At 42.1% G+C, this 23204-nt stretch overlaps 1 protein-coding gene across 1 annotated transcript in view; it reads left to right on the top strand.

The window, feature by feature from the left end:
• ARSB (arylsulfatase B) overlaps positions 1–18624 on the top strand; it is a 192889-nt gene extending 174265 nt beyond the window's left edge. Inside the window, exons 7-8 of the mRNA XM_001108389.5 lie at positions 13870–13992; positions 15157–18624. Of these exons, the coding sequence (XP_001108389.4) occupies positions 13870–13992; positions 15157–15422 (389 nt within the window). The 3' untranslated portion in view covers positions 15423–18624. The remainder of the gene's footprint in view (positions 1–13869; positions 13993–15156) is intronic.
• The last annotated feature ends 4580 nt before the right edge of the window (positions 18625–23204 follow it).

The following is a 23204-nucleotide window of genomic DNA, read 5'->3' as shown; positions in this document are numbered from 1 at the left end:
TGTAATATTCCTCCTCACCTTTTTCTGATTAGCTTCATGTCTGGCATATTTTTCCCAACACTCCTATTTCGTGTTATAAGAATTTCACCAAGGACAGACAGGATTCTAAGTAAGTAGTGAGGGTGTAATAGAAAACTTGCGGCAATCAGGTTCAAGTTCAGAAATGAAGGAAATATTTAGTGGTGGTCAGGCCTCCCTATTTTACTCTTCTTTGGTACACGCTGGCAGAGCTGCACAGGCCCTGAGGGTGGCAGTGCCTGTGAAAGGCACAGGGTCTGGGGCCCACTATAGTCTAGACCCACAAGCCAGCCCCCACTTCCCCACAGCTGGCGTGGCTCCCAGCCCCCTCACTCCCCACATGTTCCTGCACCCACATGGGGGCATCCAGCAGAGTGCCCTGGGCCACCAGCATCCCCCTGGGGTCCATGGAGCTGGAGGGACCTCTGGAGACTCCCAAAGGTGAACCAAGGTGGACATTGGCCAGCTCTGCTTTCAGCTGTTTTGTATGATGGGCAGCTGTACAGAGTTTGTTCGGAAGGAAGATTTTGCCCTTAAAAGTTTGAAAACCACTGCCTTAACTGCGTAATTTCAATAACTACTATATGATGATGATGATAATAATAGTAGCTAACATTTATTGAGAGCTTACTATGTGCCAGGGACAAACTATGGGCTTTCAATGTACTATCTCATTTAATTCTCCCAAAAAAACTCTCAGGTAGTTACTGATTTTATCAGTGAGAAAACAGAGGCGAAGTAAAATGCCCATGGTTACAGAGTTATGAAATAGCAGAACTGGCCCAGTTAGTCTGGCTCCAAAGCCAGGGATCTCAATCTTGCTGCTAATACTGCTATTAATTAGCTCTGGTAAAAGTGAAGAGGCAGCCTGGACAACTGGAAAACAGCAGAGCACATGTTTAGTAAGTGCCTATGAAAGTCAGGCATTAAATGATGCTTGAGCCCCAGTTACTCTGAGCTTCACTCTATCCCTCTTACCCCACTGGCCTCACCTAGTTTTGGAAAAGTTTGACAAGCACTGAGACAGATAAATAAGTGTAAAAAGAAAAAATTGGCTTGTAAATACTCCCCAAATATCCTGCCTGATAAAGCATTCTTCCTCCTCTCCCTCCTTCTCCTTCCTATCACCTCTCCCTTTGCCTTTCTCCCCCACTCCACCTCTCTTCTTTGTTTTCTGTTTTCTTTTTGCCTCCCTTATCAGTCCTGTCTTCTTTGCCTTGTGTTAGATTCTTTAGGCTCCTATTTCAGGACAGGTCACATCTACTCTTGCTTCTACACTAGGACACACCCTCCCCTCTTACTACTCAGTGTTAGTTCACTGGCCTCAATAAACACTGGATGTTTTTATTTTATTTCATGTTTGTGCAATTGAAGACAATTGAATTCATTCTGTGTTTTTGCTTTTTTCCAAAATGATATATGAATTAGAATCGCCCTTTGAGCCAAGAACCCTGGTGGGTTTTGTTTTTTTTTTTTTAACAGGGCCACAAGCCCAGGAATGAAAAATCAGTTCATAAAATTAATAGCAAGCAAATTTAGAATCCACTACAGCACCTATAGCCAGCTTGAAGTAAGCCTGAGAAGCAAACTCCTACAGGATGAGATTGATTCCAGCAGTGTGGTTAGATATTTGGAAATGCCTAAAGAAATGTTTATGCTCAAGTTAAGGTTGCAGCCGAAACCATATAACTTGAGAATTTCTGGGGCCTAAATGTATGGGCTTTACAGAAGGTACTACATTGCTTTGTGCCTGTGCCCAGATCACTCTTCTCCTTTTCTACTTTCCTCCCATGCTGCCCCCAGCACACACATACTTGCCTCATCTCCTCCTAAAAAAATAATAAAAATTGAAATATTTCTAATGCCTATTCAGCCTTCCAGTTTCATCTAAGACCTCACTTCTTCAGGGATATCTTCTCCTTTCCCTAGACTAATCGAGGTCCCCACCTTGCCTTCCTAGAGCCCCCATCCCTGACCACAACACCCATCATAATTGATCATCACTGCTTGTCTCCTGGCCTTCCTCCACTTGGCTGTGTGCCCAGCAGCTAGGACTAGTTCAAGAAGTATTTGTGGACAAAGTAAATGAATCTACTCTGGGGAGACCATGGCCACAGGGTCCAGACAATTCTCAGCTCTCTGCTGTCTCCTTACTCCTCCTTTCCAGACTCTGATTCCCAAGCAGTTGAGAGGACATCTTTTTGTTTCTTCCATTCTGAAATTCACTGACCAACTGAGTACATCTATGCTCATAAACATTTGATTTAGCTATAAAATCTATTTTACATAAGAATGCCAATTAGAGTAGAAACTTCCTGCTCCTCCCTGTCCCCACTATGTGTAAGATAAGTGTGGAGGTGGGAAAAAGAGCGTCGTCTTCTAAGGGGTGGGAGTTGAATGTCTCCTAGGTGCCCACTGCAGGCAGCATGGAAATAATAGGGTGGGTAGTATAGGAGGCACATTTGAGATCTTTCAAATTGCTCTAGCTGACCATCTGTGGCATGGCTACCTGGTGAGGCAGAAAGTCCTCTGTGGGACTGTCCCAGGGCAATAGCTGTGCAAAGACCATCATGAGTGCAACAGATGCTGCTGAAGATGGTAATTTCAGGCAGCCCATGTTGGGCCAAACAGGAGGCCAGGGCTCAACTGGGCTAGACTAAGGGAACCAAAGATAGGTATGAAAGGGACTGTAGGCTCCAGTGACCCCAAGGCAGAACCAGAATTGGGAATCTCTTATCTCTCTCTGTTTTTACAATTCTGGCCAGACCTGTAGTGTGACATATAGAATTTAGGTGGTGTTACCACATTTTCCCCACATAATTTTCTAACAATACCTTGTTCCCTTGGCAGCTGGTTCAGATTTCACAGTCATAAGAGGGTTGGCCAGTTGATCACACCTTGACTTTGACAGCTGTCAGTCAGAGGCCATAGGTTCAACATATATTAAAATGATTTCTTTCAGTTGGTCAGTCAGTTTTACCTATTTACCTGGGCTTATGGCAACCGCTGTGGAAGTTCAGGAGACCTGTGCCACGATCTGTGCACTTGCGGCGCACAGAATGCTCACCACGTGTACAATCTTCTTTCCTCTTCACGCTTGTTCTGTCAGGCAGGCAGTATTTTGGTTCTCATTTTGCATATAAGGAAACAGGAACTCAGAGTGGTTAAATGACTTGGTAAGATAAGAAAAAGAGCTTGTTCTAAAGGCTATTGAAATGCCAGTGATTGATTTCTCTGAGTTACTTTTCAGAACCAGAGAGTGATGGCATAGGGCAAGCTTATTCAAACCCATGGCCCACGGGCTGCATGTGGCCCAGGATGGCTTTGAATGCGTAACTTTTCTTTTCTTTTTTTTTTGCAACAGAGTCTCACTCTGTTGCCCAGGCTGGAGTGCAGTGGTGCGATCTTGGCTCACGGCAACCTCCACCTCCTAGGTTCAAGTGCTTCTCATGCCTCAGCCTCCTGAGTAGCTGGGATTATAGGCATGCACCATCACACCTGGCTAATTTTTGTATTTTTAGTAGAGACTGGGTTTTACCACAGTGGCCAGGCTGGTCTTGAACTCCTGTCCTCAAATGGTCTGCCCACCTCGGCCTCCCAAAGTGCTGGGATTACAGGCGTGAGCCACTATGCCTGTAAACTGTCTTAAAACATTATGAGCTTTTTCTGTGATTTCTTTTTTTTTTTTTTTTTAGTTCATCAGCCGTCATTAGTGTTAGTGTATTTTGTGTGTGGCCCAAGACAATTCTTCTTCTTGCAGTGTGGCTCAAGGAAGCCAAAAGATTGGATACGCCTGGCGAACGGCATGCCACCACGCCCTCCAAAACGGCTCTGCATAGCCCCGCTTGCCAGCTGTTAGGGGCTTTTTTCATCTTCAAAAATTAAGCAAAGAGGTTCACTAAAGCATCAGTTCAGAGTGTGGGGCTTCTAGTCAGTGTATTTTAGGGAACTGATTTTAGGGAAAAACTATTTTTAGGTCCACGATGATTTTTAAAAACAAAAATCTAGACAACAGTGCATACGTGCACGTCTGGATATGAAAGCCCTTACCACACAGCAAGATGAGAGGGTGGCCTTGGCCGAAGCCTGCAGTTGTTGGGACATGCAAAACCATGAGCAGACTGGAGATTTAAGCCACATGTGCACCAGCACAGTCGCTCAGACGCAGCCTGGGTACACTGATCTGGAAGGGGGACTCATGGGCTCTGGGTCTCTGACTTGCTGGCACATGAAGGACCTTAATGACTTGAACCTCACTTTGAGTTTGAGATCCTTTGAACTTTTGTTAGAGTGAGACATGAAGAAATGGTCAGCCAATCAGATGTTTAATATAAACTAAACTCTAGCGTAAATAAACTTTAAGAGACACATTTGATTTACATAATAAATAAACAAGCTACTTTTAGGAACTTTTAAGTACAAAAGTTGAAGATAGTTGCTAATTAAACCTAAATCTTGCCTGTACATTAAAAACATACCCAACAAAACTTCCAGATTAGAAAACTCCTCAAGAACCGAATTTCTGGGACAACTGGGGTGTTTTTCTCACTTAGCCCAAGTGAGTAAGTTTTACTCTAAGTAAGTATGCATACATCATTAAGTGTGAAGGTGGCATCACACTGGCAGGGAAAGTCAGATGGGTTATTAGCAGAGAATGAAATTTTACTGATCTTCATAAATTGTAAAATGACCAAAAACAAATAGAACTCAGTAGAAATGAATGCAGGCCAAACAAACCAGACAGAAAAGGGGCTACGAACTAAAAGTGGTAAACTATAGCTTCTACACATAAATCCTTTTTACCCCATCCCTCTTCAAATTCTGGAACATAAATGGGGGAGCAAATATAGACCCTCTCTAAATCCACACACACCAGAGAAGTGCATTTGGTTGTTTTTTTGTTTGGTTTTATTTTGTTTTTTCTGATATAATAGTGATTTTTGCCTCCTTTTCTCCTCTTTGTAATGTCTTGGGTAGAAGAGGTTGTAAAAGAAAATAAAACTATATTATACTGATGATAATAGCTACCATTCAGTGATAGCTATTGACAGATGTTATTATCTGTTTCATAGAGCAAGGATTAAATGAGTTGTACATAGAACAATTAAAGCAGTGTTTTATGTTTATAAGCATGTAGTGTTTAAGTATTAGATGTTATTATCTTCAATGTTGACAATAGTCTTAACAATATACCAGCTATTCTACTAAGCACTCTATATGCCTTATCTCACTTGCTACTGTTATATTAATTTCATAGATAGTAATCTGAGGCAATGCTTGGAGAATGGGGCTTAGGAAGACCCACTGTTGTGACCCTGAAGGAAAGCCATGCTCGGGATGCTAATGGGGATGGAGGAAAGGGCTGTATGATTGATTCCCATCTGAGGCTTGAGAAGTTTAGAAAGTTGCCTAAGATTGCACAGGTGGTAATAACATTTACTGTGCACTTTCTATGTGCTATACTTTGTACTAGACATTTTTACTGTATCGTTGCATTTAGACCTCACAACAATACTGAAACTGAGGCCTAGGGAGGCCAGCTAACACCAAGATCACACAGCCAGTGAGTGATGGAGCTGAGATTCAGACCCAAGCAGTCTGGCTCCAAAAGTGCCTGTTCTATACTACTGTGCACTATGGAGGAGGGCTATACTCCTGGAGAAGGGCTGGTAGGATGCCACTTCAATCATATAGCCCTTTCCTCCATCTCGTTACTATCCCTAGCACTGCTTTCCTTCAGGGTCACAACACTAGGTCTTCCTAAGACCCCATTCACAAATCATGCACAGCTCATTGTACTTGAGCAGCATTTCCGAGAGGAAGTGCCCCTAGACCCTCCCGTTCACCCTCCAGCGCTGCTTGTGCCACCCTCACCTCGCCACCCTGCCAAGCCCTTGCTTGCACACCTCTAGTGCGAGAAAATCACCCTCACCAAGGAAACTCATTCTTTCTGTCTTGGGGAAACTGTCTGGTGGAAACACATTCCTCATATTGACCCAAATGGTGCTATGTGCCTTTAACCTCTCTGTGCCTCAGTTTCTTCATCCGTGGAGCTTTCACGAAGATTAAATTAGACACAAAGTGCTTAAAACAATGCCTAATCTGTATTATGTTTGCTAAATATTAGCTGCTATTACTATTTTATTATTATTTCTCTCTGTGGCTTCCACCCCAAATGCTTTATAGTACAAATTCAGTCCTTCTTGAATTCACTCTTTTTCACCATTTTGTCAGCTGCAGCCTGCCCTCCAGGATACTATGGTGGCCTTTGTGATGACTTTGTAGACTCCCTGCCATTTTACTCCAGTCTGCTGTACATGCATCGTTAAGAACTGCCTTTCTGGGATATTGCTTTTGTACATCATTTCCCTCTTCAGAAGCCAAACTGGTTCTTGTTTGCTTTCATACTTTGGATGGATTATTAGGTTCTCTACTAATTTCTTGCTGATCCGCCCATGCTCTTCTCTCTGGGCATGAAAACTTCCTGTCTTCCATGGACTTTCGTCTTCTTATTTGCAGGTCAGCTCACATATTTATTTTGTTTAAGCATTATGTAGTTAAAAGTCTCAAAGTCTATATACCAAAATGTTAACAGCAACGAATAAATTAACAGGTCATTTTTATTTTCCTTTTCATGTTTTTCTGTATTTTCCAACATATATACAACACACATATAAATTGCGTTGTTATGAAAAATACTGCGTTTCATAAAAGTACAATCATAGACTGTGTGATACAATACTTTCCAAGGTCAAGAGGATGCCCTGTGCAGTCAAGAGAGTAGGATTGCCTTTCATGAAGATCAGAAGTATCTTCAAGCCTCCCTCAGTCCCTTCCCTGTTTGGTGAACCCATTGCCAATCACTAATTAGTATATTTGAAACTATATATATTAGCCATAGACCCTTTCTTCAAACAAAAATGTAGGCCAGGTGTGGTGGCTCACACTTGTAATATCTCAGCACTTTGGGAAGCCAAGGTGGGAGGATGACTTGAGGCCAGGAGTTTCAGACCAGCCTGGTAACCTAGGGAGACAATTACAAAAATCACAGTGGCCTCTTTAAAAAAAAAAAAAAAAAAATTTAATTAGCTAGGTATAGTAGCACACGCCTGTGGTCCTAACCACTCAGGAGGCTGAGGTAGGAGGATCGCTTGAGCCTAGAAGTTCAAGGCTGCGGTAAGCTGTGCTCTCACCACTGTATTTTAGCCTGGGCGATAGAGTAAGACCTTATCTCAAAAAATAAAAAAATAAAAAAAATTTTAAAAATGTAGAGAAGTACAACATATTTAGCAGATACTATAGATTCTTCCTTAAGGAGTTGAACTACTCTGTTGAAATGGAGATGGCGAACCTGGACCCCTAGCCACTAACTCACCATCCTATTTCAAGACAACTTCCAAGTTACTTCCAGAACCTACTTTCAGTCTGGAAAACGCAGTTCTGCACTAAAACCACCAGTCCACCTCATTCTGGTAACAACTCCCAGTTTCTAGGGGTTGCTCAGATGAGGAGTGCTGTAAGTTTACTACATATTATGTAACATATTTCATCCATCCTAAAATTTTCTGCTGATCTCCTTTTTCCCATCCAAAATCAATACACACGGCTAATCCATCTTATATCTGAATACTTCTGTCTGGCCAGAAAGCTTTATTATCTCAGAGGTGGCTTTCGGCTCAGAAGGAAACGAGAAAAATTTGTTTGTTTATACTTCTCTCTTAACTCCCTAGTTTCTGCCCATTCATCAAGCTAATAGATAGAATATTTGGCTCTTCTGATTCGCCATCTGAAAGCCTCTGCCCTCTTGGCTTCTGCGACGTCCTGTTTAACTGGTTCACTTCCTCATATTATTTTCTTCTCTGCTCCATTTGCTGTTTTCCTTTGGCCCTCAGTGCTCTGTTTCTGGGCGTCTGCTTTCTTGCCTCCCTCCCTAGACAGCGAATCCACTTCCAGGGTTAAGTGATCACTGCATTGCGGGTGGTGCTTAGTGTGTGCCTCAGTCTTTCAGACAGAGGCCAGTCCTATAGCTCCAATATGTCGTGGAGACGTCTACCTTGAGCTCAAGTTAATTCCTAAAGTCGGTGTGTCTCATTCCAGAATCCTATACGCCTCACTATTTCCCATCTCAACATCTCTATTCTGCCAATATCAACACTATTCTCTCAATCACCAAATTCAAAACCTTGGGTTTTATTTATCTTTTATATTCTTTTGCCACCAAATATCTTGGATTTCACCTTGGGAACTTCTCTTAGATGTCTCTGCTCATCACTTCATGTCGTAGAATTCCAGAACACAATGCTTTATTACCACATACAGTTGTTAATCAACAAATATTTCTTAAACCAGAATCTAGTCCAACTCTGTCAAATAAATTTTAAAAGTTTGTTAACATTCTAAGAAACCTCTACCTCCTGTCTCTGGCCCTGACAGTTTATCCAATACACTGTCAAGTTAATAATGAAAACACCCAGTGTAGCCAAAGCAATCTTGGGAAAAAATGAAATGGGAGGACTCAGGCTTGCTAATTTCTAAGGTTACTAGTAAGCTTGACAAGCCCAGGTAGTGTGGTACTGGCATAAGAATAGACACAGATCAGCTGGGTATGGTGGCTCACACCTGTAATCCCAGCACTTTGGGAGGCTGGATTGCTTGAGGCCAGGAGTTTGAGACCAGCCTGGCCAACATAGTGAGGCCCTGTATCTAGATAGATAGATAGATAGATAGATAGATAGATAGATAGATAGATAGATAGATAGATTTTTTAAAAACTATAGATCAATGGAATGGAATTGAGAGTCCAGAAATAAACCCTCATGCTTATGGTCAATTGGGTTTTGACAAGGATACCAAGACAATTAAAGAGAAAAAGAATACTCTCTCAAACAAATGGTTCTGAAACAACTGAGGTATCTACATACAAAAGGATGAAATTGGGTGGGTATGGTGGCTCATGCCTGTAATCCCAGCACTTTGGAAGGCTGGAGTGAGAGTATTGCTTGAGGCCAGAAGAAAAGCCTGGGGAACGTTGCAAGACCTTCATCTCTATAAAAAATTAGCTGGGCGTAATGGCATGTGCCTGTAGCCCCAGCTATTCTGGAGGCTGAGGTGAGAGGATCGCTTGAACCTAGGAGTTTAAGGCTGCAGTGAGCTAAAGCTAAGATTACACAGCCTGAGTGACAGAGTGAGATCCTGTCTCTAAAAAAAATAAAATTGAGAATGTGATACAGAACACATTTCAGCCATTTTTTAATGCTCCGCAGTTACTCAAAAGGTTAAACATAGACTTGCCATATAACTCAGCAATTCTACTTCTAGTTATATACCCAAAAGAAGTGAAGGCATACATCCACACTGAAATTGTACATGAATGTTCATGGCAGCATTACTCATAGTAGCCAAAAAGTATAAACTAAGAAGTGTCCATTAATTGATGAATAAAGAAAATGTGGTATATTTTTGGCAATATACAGGAATGAAAGGAATATTATTATTTAAAAAGAATGAAGTACTGATACGTGCTACAAAATGGATGAACCTTGAGAACATTATGCCAAGTGATAGAAGCCAGATACAAAAGGCCACACATTGTCTGATCCTATTTATATAAAATGTCCAGAATAGGTAAATCCAAAACACAAAATGGGTTAAGGGTTGGCTAGGGCTTCAGGGTGTGGGAGTAAATGGGGATTAACTGCTAATGGTGCAGGGTTTCTTTCTGGGGTGATAAAAATGTTCTAAAATATGTTACAGTGATGGTTATGCAACTTTGTGAATATATCATACTAAAAACCATGGAATTTTACACTAAAAATGGATGAATTTGATCATGCGTGAACTATATGATACACTCTTTAAAAAATATATTTAAATTCCTCTTATGTCTCCATATTGATTAGAAGGAAAAGTTGCCAGCTCTCTGACCCTTGTTCTGTGGCCACATCTCCCTCTGACCATAATCAAGAAGTACTCCCTGCATTTATGAATTCATGTCATCAGATCGGGCCCACCCAGATAAATCTGAGATAATCCCCACATCTTACAGGTCTTACCTATAATCATATCTGCAGAGTCCCTTTTGGCATGGAAGGTAACGTATTCATAGGTTCTGGGAGATTAGGATGTTAACATTGTGGGGAACCGTTATCCTGCGTATCACACCCTGTTTTATACTTCTTTCTATTGCATAAGAGTCTCACACATGTTGACAGATGGATGGAAAAAATATATTATGCAAGTACTAACAGCAGCCACAATGGCAGCTAAAACTGGGTTATCTATACATCAGACAAAGTAGATTTAAAGGAGGAAAGCATTATTAGAATTAAAGAGGGAGTTTTCAAAATAATTATCAGTCATAGGAGAGATTTTTAACATACCTCTCTCAGTAAATGATAAAACAAGCAGATAAACAAAAATGACCATAAAGATCTAAAAGATTTGAAAACCATAGTTAACAAACTTGACCTGAGTGATATACAGAGCATTGAGACCAACAATTTCAGACTACATATTTTTTACATTGGTGCTTGGATAATTCATAGTATTAAATGTATGTATTGGAAATGAAAATCTTGAGTATCTGTTCTTCAAAAGGTTATAAAAAGAATAACAAATTAAGCCCAAAGAAACTAAAGGGAGGGAAATAATAAAGATAAAAGAAGTTAATGAAATAGAAAACAAACATACTACAGGTAGGATCTACAAGGCCAAAAGTTTGTTGTTTGAAAGGACTAATAAAATCGGGCTGGGTGCGGTGACTCAATGCCTGTAATCCCAGCACTTTGGGAGGCCAAGGCGGGCAGATATGAGGTCAGGAGTTCCAGACCAGCCTGGCCAACATGGTGAAACCCTATCTCTACTAAAAATACAAAAAATTAGCTGGGCATGGTGGCACACGCCTGTAATCCCAGCTACTCGGGAGGCTGAGGCAGGAGAATTGCTTGAACTCGGGAGGCAGAGATTGCAGTGAGCCAAGATCGCGCCACTGCACTCCAGCCTGGGCAACAGAGCAAGACTCCATATAAAAAAACAAAAAACAAAACACTAATAACTAATAAAATCAATTAAACACTAGGAAAATATATCTTGGAAAAAAATGAGAAGCATGAGTTGCCAATATCAGGAATAAATAGGCAATATTACTACAGATGCTCCAAAACTTCGCGTGTATTACGCAAATTCCTAATAAAATTCAAGTTATCAAAACTGACACAGGGAGAAACAGAAGATCTGAATGGTCCTATACCTGCTCAGGAAATTAAATCAATGATTTCAAACCTTCCCACAAAGAAAACTCTAGGCCTAGATGGCTTTACCAACAAACACTTTTTTATGGATGAATAGTATTCCATTGTGTCTATATACCACATTTTCTTTATCCATTCATCTATTGATGGACACTTAGGTTGATTCCATATCTTGACTATTGTAAATAGTGCTGCAATAAACATGGGGTGCAGGTATCCCTTTGGTATACTGATTTCCTTTCCTTTGGATAAATACCTAGTGATGGGATTACTGCACTGTATGTTAGTTCTATTTTTAATTTGTTGAGGAACCTCCATACTGTCTTCTATAATACCTTTACTTATTTACACTCCCACCAACAGCACACACATACATTTTTAAAGCATAAAATAGTACTATTTATTATCCCTTGGCACATATGTATTCTGCATTTTAAAATGGCTGGAGGATGGACTGAAGTCACAATAGTAGCAGCTTCTAGAGGAGTAAATGAAAGGACAGGGTTTGAGGATAGGAACAAAGGAGACTTCCACTTCATTTTTATTGTCCAGTTTCTTTTATTTTTTTTTTAAAAAAAGCAAACATGGCAAAATGTTAACGTCTGTTCATTTTGGGTGATGGCTCATAGGGTGTTAGTCATGTTATTCTTTGTAATTTTCCCTTTGTTTAATTTCTCAAAATGAAAACAATAAAGTCAAGATAATAGTATCTTTCATAGTTTAGTCTTAGGCTTATTTATTGTTTAGGTATTTTATGTTCCTGTTTGTTTTAAGAAAAAAATGTGTATAAATATACGTATAGATGAGATAGTTAAATTTCCTTTTTTTGTTTATGTTCACAAAACATGCTTGTTTTATTTAACATTCTTTGGTATCAAAATGTGGCCTTCATACAAACTTGTGAGGAGTAAACCATGAGGGTTCACGGTTTTACCGCAGTCTGTATGTTAGCAACCACTTCCTGTGATAGTCATCATCATGCACCTCAAGTACTAGAAGCATCTGTTTGTATTGGAGCCAAAATATCCACAAGCAGAGAAATAAGAAGTCAAAAATATTTTCCTCTTTGGTGCTAAAGATTTGCTGCTGTGTGATTGTTGAGACTGAAGCTCTGAAAGCACCAGTGTTTGCTGGATCTGTCTCCAGCTTGTCTCTACAAGGTCATTTCCAAACGACTGTCAAAAGAATGGCATGTCCCACCTTTTCCACCACCGACACACCCGCATGAAAACCCCAGGAGCACAGAAGCCCTGCTTGGGTGAGGATGAGGGCTCTCTCAAAGTCTATTATCAAAGGAAGGCAGACAGATGGGTTAACCACTCCAGTGGAGTCTATACATTTACAGACATTTCACATATTATGACAATTAATTATTAGGCTGGTGGTTCAGCAACCTTTCGACGTGATCCCAAGATGATTGCCATGACCATATTTGCAAAGCTAACAGATAAATGTGGGCTTAAAACAGACTATATGTTATTCACTCCTACCATATGCATAGGTAGAAGTGAGGTGAGGGCCCTCGTGGACCCACCAGGGTCTTCCGCAAGAGTAGAACTCTCTCCTTGTTCCCTCCTTTCATAATCAGGCAAAGGAGGAAGTTATTCAAAAGGAGGAACTGAGCATGCTCAACCCAGACCCTTTTTGCTGGGTCCAATTTCCAGCCAGCCTGTCACCTGGATATATGTAAGCGCTCTGGTCTGCTCTCAGTTGTGTGCTCTAAGGGAAGCCAATGGGTGTTCAGCAAGATCAACGATGAGGGTTAAGTCTTTCTAAGTCAAGGATCAATTACAAACAAGATCACTCTGCCACAGATCTGAAGCCATATTCTCTCCAATCGATTTTGTCAGTAACAAAAGCAATGTTTTTTGTTCCATCTGTTTATCCTCTACCTCTTAATTCGTTTCAAACTTAAGAGGGGGTAGAGATTAGTAATTGCTCCCCACAAAAGCAAAAAACCAACCTGATGATAAATTAATATAAGATCTCAAACATGATAAATTAATATAATCCATGATACCAGCCAAAAATTTGTATACCACATTTATTCTTACCCCCATAGTTATCCTATCTGAATAGTTAACTGAGCACTGCTCACTTTTAGATTTCATAAGAGTTGTTAAAAAATAAATCTTTGTACTCTATCATGGCATGCATGAACTCTCATAGCTTGAAATGACTGCATTAAAATGCACATTTTATAATTTCTTATACTATTTACGTAAGTATAAGCACACACAGAAAATGTATTTAAATTTTTAACAGCCAAAAACAAAAACCAAAAAAAAAGTCACCCTGCTGTAACAGAACACTGTTCTGCATATGGCTAGCTGTACATTGGCAGAACATAGCGATTTTAAGGATGAATTAGTGTTGTAATCTCTTTGGGATTTTCTTTATATTTGCGGTGGTTTATGACTGACATTTCATGTAACTATAGCTTTCTGTTTGGGTTTAATAAAAGATTCATTTCTGTGGCAAGATACACATTTGCACTCCAGTGTTGAATAAAAGCTACTGTTCTGCAAGAGTATAAAATGCTGATTTATAACGACACGTTCCAATAACAGCGATCTAAGTCTTTCAAACTATTTCTTCCCAGGTCCCGGGAACAGCATGGCTCCAGCAAAGGATGACTCTTCTCTTCCAGAATATTCAGCCTTTAACACATCTGTCCATGCTGCAATTAGACATGGAAATTGGAAACTCCTCACGGGCTACCCAGGTAGAGTGCTTAGCTTAGCAAACTTCGCTTCCCGGGGTAGACAAAGCAGGGCTGTGTCCTAGGGCAGTATCTCCAGTCTGTCTGCACTCCTGGGATTTTATTCCCACTGCCATTTCTCTGGAAAGAGAGGACATTATCACTCTTGTTCTAACCATTTCCCACCTCTTCCTCTGTGGCTCCTCCTCAAGGCTCCTAAGCCCTACCACTCACCTCACTTTGCTCAGATACCTGAAATCTTAACTTGTCTTTCTAATCTTTCATGATCCCTCCTGATATATGTCCTAGAAAGACAACTATTTATTCAGGGTTTTCTTTTCCCACTTTTAAGACTGCCTGTTCCCAGTTACAGTTTCCATTGTTGTCATGGTGCAAGTAAGCTTTCCCAATGGATCATCAAGGAGAAGCTTACCAAAGTAACAACTGCCTTTTGCAAAACGTATCTCTGGGGCTGCTGAATGAGGAAATTATAAGAAGGAATGGTTTAACCTACTCATCCTAACAAACAAAAAAAAAAAAGAGAGAGAGAGAGAATTAACTGTAGCAGGGGTGAAAGGAATAAATGTCACTCTTATGCTTCATGGAAAATACAGATTTGAAATATGTGTGGCTATCAAGCACAACACATTTAGCTAGCAAAGACAGTCTCTGAGAGCTACACCCTCAACCAGTGGTATAGCTGGGGAAGGAGGTTGCTCCCTTGATTATATTCTCTAAGAGTAACATCTTTTCAATACTTTTAAAATATGTGGGATGATGGTTAAGCCTGTGATGTAATTAATCAATGTTTCCAATGAGAACATTCTTGGCATTTGCAATAAGACAAGTCTTTTTTGACTGGGGTTGTCCCATGTATTGCAAGACATTAACATCACTAGCTCATGCCCACTAAATGCCAGCAGCACCCCATGCCCCAGTCCTTGTGACAAGGACATACACACATGCACACACATTTCTGGGTGTCCTTGCTTGTGAAGCAGTGAGACATGTCTAGTTAAAGCACCAGAAGTCAAGTCTGAGAAGCATCTAGAGACAGCATGTAGGGCCACATCTTTTTGTGTGTCCACACCCACGACCCAGTGCAGCCTTGGCCTCAGACTCCTTCCCTGAGATTAGAACCTGCCTCTGTGTTTCTCCCTCAGTAAACTGTTTTGTTTTCTTTGCTAGGCTGTGGTTACTGGTTCCCTCCACCGTCTCAATACAATGTTTCTGAGATACCCTCATCAGACCCACCAACCAAGACCCTCTGGCTCTTTGATATTGATCGGGACCCTGAAGAAAGACATGACCTGTCCAGAGAATATCCTCACATCGTCACAAAGCTCCTGTCCCGCCTACAGTTCTACCATAAACACTCAGTGCCCGTGTACTTCCCTGCACAGGACCCCCACTGTGACCCCAAGGCCACTGGGGTGTGGGGCCCTTGGATGTAGGATTTCAGGGAGGCTCGAAAACCTTTCAATTGGAAGTTGGACCTCAGACCTTTCCTCATGACTCTTGTCTCATTTGTTATCCCAACCTGAGTTCACTTGGCCCTTCTCTTGCTCTTAAACCACACCGAGGTGTCTAATTTCAACCCCTAATGCATTTAAGAAGCTGATAAAATCTGCAGCACTCCTGCTGTTGGCTGGAGCATGTGTCTAGAGGTGGGGGTGGCTGGGTTTATCCCGCTTTCCTAAGCTGTGGGACAGCTGGGAACTTAACTTGAAATAGGAAGTTCTCACTGAGTCCTGGAGGCTGGAACAGCTGGCTCTTTTAGCCTCACAAGTCAGACGTTCGATTCCCGTCTGCCAATAGCCGGTTTTATTGGAGTGAATCACATTTCTTACACAAAGGCAGCAGACAGTTATTAATGGTTCTGTTGGCCAAGGCTTCTCCCTGTCGGTGAAGGATCATGTTCAGGCACTCCATGTGAACCACCCCTCTTGGTTCGCCCCTTACTCAGCTTCTCTCATCACAGAGCATAAAGCCCATCTTGTTGTTCAGGTCAACAGCAAAATGCCTCCACCTTGATTGTGGCTTTTACAATAAAGAAATGTGTTTTTATCCTAATTTATTTTTCCCTAACCATTGCTCACTCTGTCTAGACTTCCTGCCACTTCCAGTTCTTCTGTGGCTTTTCCTGCCTTTCCTTTTGACCTCACTGTCCTATCCCTGGGAAGGCCACTTTGCTTCGCTACCTAAGCACCCCTGATTTCTGGAACGCTCCTGAGCCCTGTCTTACTTTTGCCGCTAGGGCTGAAGCTAGAGGCCTCCCTGTAATAGGCGGTGGAGTTGCTCTGTGAGGATGTTCATGGTAGACACTAAGAGGGCTGGGTGGTAGATGCTTGGCTCATGGCATCTGTTCAGTGAGGCTTTTCCTATGTTGCATGGAGTTAGTCATCGTGATTGTGGCTTTATCTCATAATGTATTAAGACTTGCACTGCTATTTACTAGCAGTGAGAAGAAACCTCAGGAAACAATATGAAAAAGCAAGCGGCCAGTGTCTGGGATACTGGGCCTTGGTAAAGCAGAGGAGGGCACACCCACAGTCCTCTTTTTCTCTGTTTTACTGCTTGTATTGAGGTTCTGGGGTCTGGGAAAGAGGATGCACAGTTTGACCTGCAGCTCTTTCTCAGTCCCACTAATGTCTTACTAATGTGGAACAGCCCATAGTAGCTCAAGAGTGTCAAACCCAGGTAAATATGTGCAAAAATGATATTCTTTTCTGCATTCGCCCCACCATTTTGTTCACCAATGCTTGGAACACTGCCTGAAGGCACTCAATACATTTTTTAAGTTTTATTTTATTTTTAATTTTTTGTATCTTTTTGAGACAGGATCTCACTCTGTCACCCAGGTTGGAGTACAGTGGTATAGTCACAACTCCCTGTAGCCTCGAACTCCTGGGCTCAAGTGATTCTCCCACCTCAGGCACCCAAATAGCTGGGACTACAGGCATGTACCACCATACCCAGCTAATTTTATTTTTCGAAAAGACAAGGTTCCCTATGTTGCCCAGCTGGTCTTAAACTCCTGGGCTCCAGCAATTCTCCCATCTTGGCCTCCCAAAGTGCTGGGATTACAGGCATGAGCCACCATGCCTGGCCTCATTTTTTAAAACGAATGAATAAACGGACAAATGAGTAAATGAGAAAGTCTCACACCATGAAAGATGCTAGTCCAATGAGCTGAATATGGAGGTGATATAAATGTCTTCCAACTGTTGATTTTCGGTTCTCAAACTGCCCCTCCTGGGGTAGGAGCATAATCTACATCACTGGGCAGTCACAGGACACTCTACAGCAAGGTTGTAGCGTCCTCTCCAGTGCAGGGAGAAAAGGAACTGTGCCTACCAGAGGTACTCTCTTGTCAGCAATTTCCATTTCTATTCTTTATGGGACACTAGCAACTAAAAGCAACAAATAATCTGATATAGGTCCCTGTATAGTCATCCTTCAATTCAGTAGCAATATTTTCTGGTCACTACTAACCTGTATTGTATTAAAATGAGACTATTGGAAGGAAATGGTGCTAGAACTAATAACATCTCTTACCAACCTTTACCCAACTCCTGGGTTGGCAAACAGCTGGCCAAATTGCCATCACCTCCCACTTGGAAGCGTATGGCTGATAGCATGAAATAACTGAGCCCAGATGTTCCTTTTGCATCCTCCGAATCCCAAGGCTGGGTGTAGGTAGCTGTTGGAGGCCATTGCTACAGGGCACCTATCTGTTATTGCTGCCATCCTCCCAGCAGCTATCTCCAGTTCTAGTTCCTTGGTTGCCGGACACAATGGGGGATGTTCTGCACCCAGTGGACTTCAAAAGAGTTTTGAAGACTAATTTTTTGTAAAACAAGTACTTGAGATTTTGGTTTATCCATAGTAGAATGTATCTCATTAGATTCTCTGATCCTATGTAAGAATGTGAAAAGATTGATATATTGTTGTTAGAAATACTGTTATTTCTTTCCAATTTTTTTTTTGTTTGTTTTTGTTTTTGTTTTTGAGATGGGGTCTTGCTGTGTCATCCAGGCTGGAGTGCAGTGATGCAATCTCCACTCACTGTAGCCTCTAACTCCCAGGTTCAAGTTATTCTCCTTCCTCAGCCTCCCCAGTAGCTGGATTACAGGCATACACCACCACGCCTGGCTATATTTTGTGTTTTTAGTAGAGATGAGGTTTCACCGTGTTGGCCAGGCTGGTCTCAAACTCCTGACCTCAAGTGATCCACCCACTTCGGCTTCCTAAAGCACTGGGATTACAGGTGTGAGCCACCGTGCCCGGCACATTTTTTTACCTCTACGGAAGGTTTTGCTTATTTAATTGTGAGCTCATTTTTCTTTGTTACTACATGATTGTTCCAGATTTGGGAGACAAAATAAAATTAATCTTTTCAAATGTGTCAGCCATTGTATGGGGCTTCCATTTGGGGTGATGAGAAAGTTCTGGAACTAGATAGTGGTCATGGTTATACAACAGCATAAATGCAATTACTGCCACTGAATTGTATATTTTAAAGTGGTTAAAATGGTAAGTTTTATGTTTTATTACAGTTTTTAAAATGTGTCAACCAACTTTATGGTACATAAATTATATCTCAGTAAAGCTGTTAAATAAATAAATATAGTAAAAATTTTAGAACTAAAAAAAGTGTCAGTCATTGCCCTACGAATATAAACTATAAAATAAGGTATTAGAGGGAGGTCAAGGAAGGGTAGGAGTGAAAACAAAGTGACACTGAGAGAGAGTATTAGCTCTCTATTGCTGCGTAACAAATTACCGCAAAACTTAGCAGCTTAAAACAATAAACGTTTATTACTTCACACATTCTATGAGGTAAGGACACTGGGAGTGGTTTAGCCCAGTGGTTCTGGCTCAGAGTCTTTCACGAGATTGTAGTCAAGCAGGCCTGTGGTCATCCCAAGACTTGAGTGGGGCTGCAGGCTCCACTTTTAAGCTGACTCATTCACAAGGCTCTTGGCTGGAGGCCTGAGCTCCTTGCCACATGGGCATCTCCACAGGCTGCTTGGATGTCCTCACATATGGCAGTTAGCTTCCTCCAGGGCAAGTAAGCAGGGAGCCACAGGGCCTTTCATGACCTAGTCTCTAGAGGTGTACACTGTCACTTCTACCATTTTTCTGTTTGTTAGAAATGAGTCACTAAGGCCAGCCCATATTCTAGGGGAGGAAAATCTTACTTTTCAAAGCGAGTGTCAGATTGGTGGACTTATTTCACACCACATCAGAGGAAAATGGTCTCGTTTAGCCTCCTGGGGAATAGATTGTCAAGTCTACATGCATTTATCAAATGCTGCTATTTGAAAAGAGATAGTAGAAAAAGCATTCAACTTTGCTATTTAGCGGTATACTAACCATGAACAAATCACTTCATCCTCTCTGTGCCTTGGTTTTTTTCCTGGTAAAGTGATGGGTTGAATTGGATAATTGCTAAAGTCTCATATCCTTAGTGTCCAGAACAATGCCTGGCACATAGATTCTCTGTAAATGTTGGTTGATTGGCTCTCAAATGACTGAAATCCAGTGTGAGGATGTGAAATAATACTGTGCTAAAAAATAGCCTGAGATTTTCCAAACTCATTTTCTAAAAGTATTCTAATAAAAGCTGCTAATTTTTTTGAGTGCTTACTATATGCCAGGCATTGTACTAGCTGCTTTAAACAGACTATCTTGTTTAATATAATTTTTTTCTTTTCCCTTTTTTTTTTTTTGAGACGGGTCTTGCTCTGTCGCCCAGGCTGGTCTCAAACTCCTGCACTCAAGAAATCCTCCCACCTCGACCTCCCAAAGTGCTGGGATTGTAGGTGTGAGCCACTATACTCAGCCTTTAATGTAATTTTTAAACAACCAGGAATAATGCTTACATTCATTCAGTCTTAATTGTAAAAGGCTTACTTGGTTTTCATCTTTTCCATTTTTTCAATAGCCAATCTTTGTTCAAGTGTAAAATGATTTATGTCAAGAAAATAACCAAAATGGGCTTGTAAACATAAACATTTGTGAATAAATGTTTATTCATTTATTCATTTTAAATGATGCAGAGAAATTCACTATTTGAAGAAACCTTTTTGTAAATCTTTTTTGTGAATGCAAATTTTGGCTTTTGTATTTACAAAACCTAAATATATTGACTTAGGTTTCCTAAATGGAGGTTTTGCTGCCCAGGTTTTCCTGCAGAAGGATTCATACCCATGTATCAGGTGCTGGGGAGGAGGTATAGTGACCAGAGAAATGATACAAACAAAACTAAAGGCATGGCGCCTGCCCCTAATAGGTTTACAACCTAATTCTATTATATAAAGTTATTTTCAGCTTAAGTGTTTTTAAGAAAATTGGCCAGGTGCAGTGGCTCACACCTGTAATCCCAACATTTGGGGAGGCTGAGGAGGGAGGATTGCTTAAGCCAAGGAGTTCAAAACCAGCCTGGGCAACATAGTGAACCTCCACCATCTCTACAAAAAATTTAAGAATTAGCGGGGCATGGCAGTGCATGCCTGTAGTACCAGCTACTTGGGAGGCTGAGGTGGGATGATTGCCTGGGAGGTCGAGGTTGCAGTGAGCCATGATCACACCACTGCACTCCAGCCTGGGTAACAGAGTGAGACCCTGTCTCAAAAAAAATAAAAATAAAATGCCAGCTCTATTAGTCCAGGTTCTCTAGAGGGACAAGACTAATAGGATAGATGGATATATGAAAGGGAGTTTATTAGGAGAATTGAGTCACGTGATCACAAGATTACGTCCCACAATATGCTGTCTGTAAGCTGAGGAGCAAGGAAGCCAGTCCGAGTCCCAAAACCTCAAAAGTAGGGAAGCCAAGAGCCTCTGGCAAACCACAGGTATAGGTCCGAGAGTCCAAAAGCTGAAGAACTTGGAGTCTGATGTTTGAGGGCAGGAAGCATCCAGCATGGGAGAAAGATGGAGGCCAGAAGACATAGCCAGTCTAGTCCTTCCACATTCCTTTGCCTGCTTTTATCCTAGCTGCTGGCAGCTGATTAGATGGCACCCGCCAGATTGAGCGTGGGCCTGCCTCTCCCAGCCCACTGACTCAAATGTTAACCTCCTTTGGAACCAACCTCACAGACACATGCAGGAACCATACTTTGCATGCTTCAATCCAGTCAAGTTGATACTCAATATTAACCATCATACTGGCCGATACCAGATATATTGAAATAATTATTATCCTTTGCAGTGACCACTTAAACTTTAAAACCTATTTTTCGTTCAAGTAGAGAATAGTCATATTGTGTATAGATTGGTTTCCGCTGAAAAACCAGCCTGTTCACCCTGACCATCCCTGCTACCCAGGTGGATTCAGATGGTATAGAAGTAACCACCACATCTCTTGTTCCTTTGCCCTGGTGCCACGGGAGCCACCGCCAGGATGGCAGAAGAGGAGAGCGGCAACTCCCTGGGCCTGACGTCAGGGATTTGTGGCCATCAGGAAGCTGGAGGGATGTTTTCATTCTCAAACCAATTCACCAACGTCACCAGTCATTGATTGCACTTCAGATATTGCATTTAATCACCTTTATTACTTTTGTGACAACAGAGATAATACATATTACTATTACAATTTTTAAAAATATAGGAAACATAACAAAATTAAACAATCCATAAACCACCACCGGAGACAGCCGTCGTGAACCTTCTTTTACACCCCTGTAACAAGACAGTAATCAAGTGGTCCCTTCGCAGGTTGGTTTTCAATCCCACTGTGCCCAGCTGAGCCCTCTTAGAGATTCAAGATGGTAGATAAATAAAATGTCAGTCTTTAGGAAATCTTCATTTTAATCTCGTTAATGAGGTCCAGATGTTCCCAGGATATTGACTCCAAAGGGCGGTGGTTTCACACTCACCCCACCCTGTGCTCACTCTCCCCCACGGGCCTCAGGAGGGGGCCTGGACACCAAGAGGCCAGTGTCTGATCAGTCAGGCCAGCAAGGAAGGGACTCTGCCTCTAGTGCAGACCAGAGCCTTGCAGAGCCAGACAGAGGAGATAAACACACACTCTCCTTCCTCGGGAAAACAGGTAAACAAGATTTACTGGGCTTTTATTTGCATTAAATGAATCGAAGTTTAGATTTGGCCTTTATGTCAACATTTTATAGGTGAAATCATTCAAGCCCACGCTGTAACATGCACTGGGTGAAGATAAGGGCACCCAAGCCCGGCCAGACCCCAACAGGGGTTGAGGGGGCATTTGAGGAGCCCCTGCTCCCAGGATGCTCACTTGCAGTGGAGTACAAACATGAGGCTTGAACGGGGGCGAGAGGGAGGACCCAGGACGGTGGGAAAGCAGAGGGGCTCACCAGTCAGAGGAACGCTGCGTGATGCCCAGCAAGGAAACCCACATTGTCTTAATTTTTGTTTTTTGTTTGCTTGTTTTTCTTTTGTTTTGTTTTTGAGACGGAGTCTCGCTCTGTCGCCCAGGCTGGGTACAGTGGCGCGATCTTGGCTCACTGCCAGCTCCATCTCCCGGGTTCACGCCATTCTCCTGCCTCGGCCTCCCGAGTAGCTGGGACTACAGGCGCCCGCCACCTCGCCCGGCTAGTTTTTTGTATTTTTAGTAGAGACGGGGTTTCGCCGTGTTAGCCAGGATGGTCTCTATCTCCTGACCTCGTGATCCGCCCACCTCGGCCTCCCAAAGTGCTGGGATTACAGGCGTGAGCCATCGCGCCCAGCCTGTTTTTGCTTTTCACCCACATGAGAGCTGTGAATTCTTTCTGTATAAAGTATTTCTAAAGGCAAAACCTTTGATTAGCATGTACTCTGGATCTGTTGGGGAAGCAGCTGGTTTTGTTTGAAAAGGTTATTTGGACCGGGCGCGGTGGCTCACACCAGTAGTTCCAGCACTTTGGGAGGACGAGGCGGGAAGATCATTTGCCACCAGGAGTTTGAGACCAGCCTGGGCAACATGGCGAAACCCTATCTCTACAAAAAATATATGTTTAAAAATTAGCCAGGGCCGGGCGCGGTGGCTCAAGCCTGTAATCCCAGCACTTTGGGAGGCCAAGACGGGCGGATCACGAGGTCAGGAGATCGAGACCATCCTGGCTAACACGGTGAAACCCCGTCTCTACTAAAAAATACGAAAACTAGCGGGGCGAGGTGGCGAGGTCCTCTAGTCCCAGCTACTCGGGAGGCTGAGGCAGGAGAATGGCGTAAACCCAGGAGGCGGAGCTTGCAGTGAGCTGAGATCCGGCCGC

Source organism: Macaca mulatta, chromosome 6, assembly GCF_049350105.2.
Source record: "Macaca mulatta isolate MMU2019108-1 chromosome 6, T2T-MMU8v2.0, whole genome shotgun sequence".
Lineage (NCBI taxonomy): Eukaryota > Metazoa > Chordata > Mammalia > Primates > Cercopithecidae > Macaca > Macaca mulatta.
This window is presented reverse-complemented; position numbering and strand designations above follow the sequence as displayed.